Genomic DNA, 1,988 nt, shown 5'->3' on the forward strand with positions numbered 1-1,988 from the left:
CCTCTGGTATAGCAACAGGTGGTTCGTCCTCTGGTATAGCAACAGGTGGTTCGTCCTCTGGTTGAGCAACTGGCGGTTCGTCCTCTGGTTGAGCAACTGGCGGTTCGTCCTCTGGTTGAGCAACTGGGGGCAAAAGCTGAGTTGGTGGCTGGTCACTGCTTCCGGAGGGCACATCTCTATATACCCAAAAAGGGTTCATATTCTTGCTCTTCAGAACTCTCTGGGGTCAAAAAGGGAAAATACCTGCTGCCCTGTAGCTGGACTCGGCATTCTCTGTTGTTGCGCACGTCTGCCAGAAATGTTGAAAAACCTTCGCAGAGGTGTCCAGTCCAACTGCGTCTCCAGTCTCAGCGATGGGCCTTCTACTAGCATCAGACCACGCAGACTTCACGGAGCCATAGAATGTTTGATCTAAGGACTGCATAAGATGAGAGGAATGTGCCAGGAGACAATATAGGATGATACCATTGTCCTCGCAGATCTCCGATGTTTCGTAGAGTGAGGTATGGCAGATGTGGCCATCAACAAGAAGTAACAAGGGCTTCTTGATGTGCATGGTCTCGGGGATGAACGTGTCTCTCAGCCATGCGAAGAAAATTGCTGCGGTTATCCAACCATTTTCCGATACCTGCAAGAATATACATGTAGCATGATGTTGCATGTAGTGCAGGATTCGGATGAATCTGGTTTGTAAAATCAAACATGATGTTAATCAAGAAGAACTCAATGCATATTGATTCATGGTGTAATTCATGTCAAACATTGTACTGTTAAATAAAGATAGAAATTTTAGGTTTCTCTCTGTGGGCTGGAAAAGCAAAGAATGGTGGATACCGTAAGAGGCGGCAAAATGTGCCTGTCCCAGGCGTTCCTGGAGTTATTGCTCTCTCCATATAGGGGCAACATCTTGTCCTTCCTTGCTTTGTCTTATGTCCCGCTGTCTGGATCTATTTTTATCCCAACATTCTAACCTCAACTTAACTTACCTGCACCAAAGCGTCGGGAAAACCGTTCAGTAGATTCTTCCCCGGAACCCTCTTGTATGGGTAGATGAGCAGGGGTGGCAAGTAGAAGTCTGCTGCATTCACCGTTGCCAACACCGTCACCCGTGTCTTGGTGTTCGATGTGATGTTGTAGACATTCTTGGCACCTTTACAAGCAATCACCTGAGGGAAACCATATAAAAGCATTTATTTATAATACAAGTTCAATGTGTTTCAATGTGTTTTAGGTGGCTTAGGCCAATTCATTTCACAAATAACAGATAATTGAGAAAAAAGACAAACATCAAACTGCATACCGTATAGTAAAACAATACAGTGTGTGTGTAATGTGTCAAGGGTACCAAACATATAGAGATGTATTATACATATTGTTACCTATTGTATATATCATGCGAATGTCCATGTAGCCTATATGTATGTATGTGTGTGCGTGCGAGCGTATGTTTATAGAGCTGAAATGTCATTTTATCGATATCTGATAAACATGAATTACAGAGACATATTACCTTCCTGTGTTTTGGATCGAAACTAAATCCGCTCTCGTCGGCGTTGAAGATCCTGGTTGGGTCAGTCATTAACGTTGCGTCCTTTTGGGCGATGTGGGTGTGCAGTAGCTAGGGCAAAGTCGGCCAATAAGAAAGTCGGAACGTCAACTCGACGTTTTCGTCAAACTCTAAAAAATCAATGTGACTGTGACTTTGACCTTGACTTTAGAGTGAAGCTACGACTTCCTATGCTGTCAATACTGTCATAGCCAAGACAGGGAGGCCCTCCCACTTTTGCTGCTGCGCGTATAACTCGCTGGACTGTCGATAGTTTTTACATTGGTTACAATGCAAGGCTACTGATCATCTCAGTCGGTATGTCTAGCTTAGGCCTACTAAAATTAATATATTTTAGCGCAGAGAAAAAGAGAGAGAGAGAGAGAGAGAGAGAGAGAGAGAGAGAGAGAGAGAGAGAGAGAGAGAGAGAGAGAGTATTTAA

General features: G+C 44.1%; 1 protein-coding gene across 1 annotated transcript; it reads right to left on the bottom strand.

Moving 5' to 3' along the window:
- Positions 1-226: 226 nt before the first annotated feature.
- Positions 227-1,579, bottom strand: LOC101849918. Its single transcript, XM_005095996.1, has 3 exons — positions 1,511-1,579; positions 987-1,166; positions 227-628 (listed from the first exon to the last, which is right to left on the bottom strand). The coding sequence occupies exons 1-3, from the start codon at positions 1,577-1,579 to the stop codon at positions 227-229; spliced, it is 651 nt and encodes a 216-aa protein (XP_005096053.1).
- Positions 1,580-1,988: the final 409 nt, after the last annotated feature.

This window comes from Aplysia californica, unplaced genomic scaffold, assembly GCF_000002075.1.
Source record: "Aplysia californica isolate F4 #8 unplaced genomic scaffold, AplCal3.0 scaffold00118, whole genome shotgun sequence".
In the NCBI taxonomy this organism is placed as follows: Eukaryota; Metazoa; Mollusca; class Gastropoda; order Aplysiida; family Aplysiidae; genus Aplysia; species Aplysia californica.

What these genes read in the sequence shown, in the direction of transcription:
- LOC101849918 (XM_005095996.1), bottom strand. Translation starts at nt 1,579, where the DNA reads ATGACTGACCCAACCAGGATCTTCAACGCCGACGAGAGCGGATTTAGT. An exon ending in TCGATCCAAAACACAGGAAG is followed by an intron (nt 1,167 to 1,510) that starts GTAATATGTCTC and finishes GGTTTCCCTCAG; the next exon opens with GTGATTGCTTGTAAAGGTGC. An exon ending in TTCCCGACGCTTTGGTGCAG is followed by an intron (nt 629 to 986) that starts GTAAGTTAAGTT and finishes ATATTCTTGCAG; the next exon opens with GTATCGGAAAATGGTTGGAT.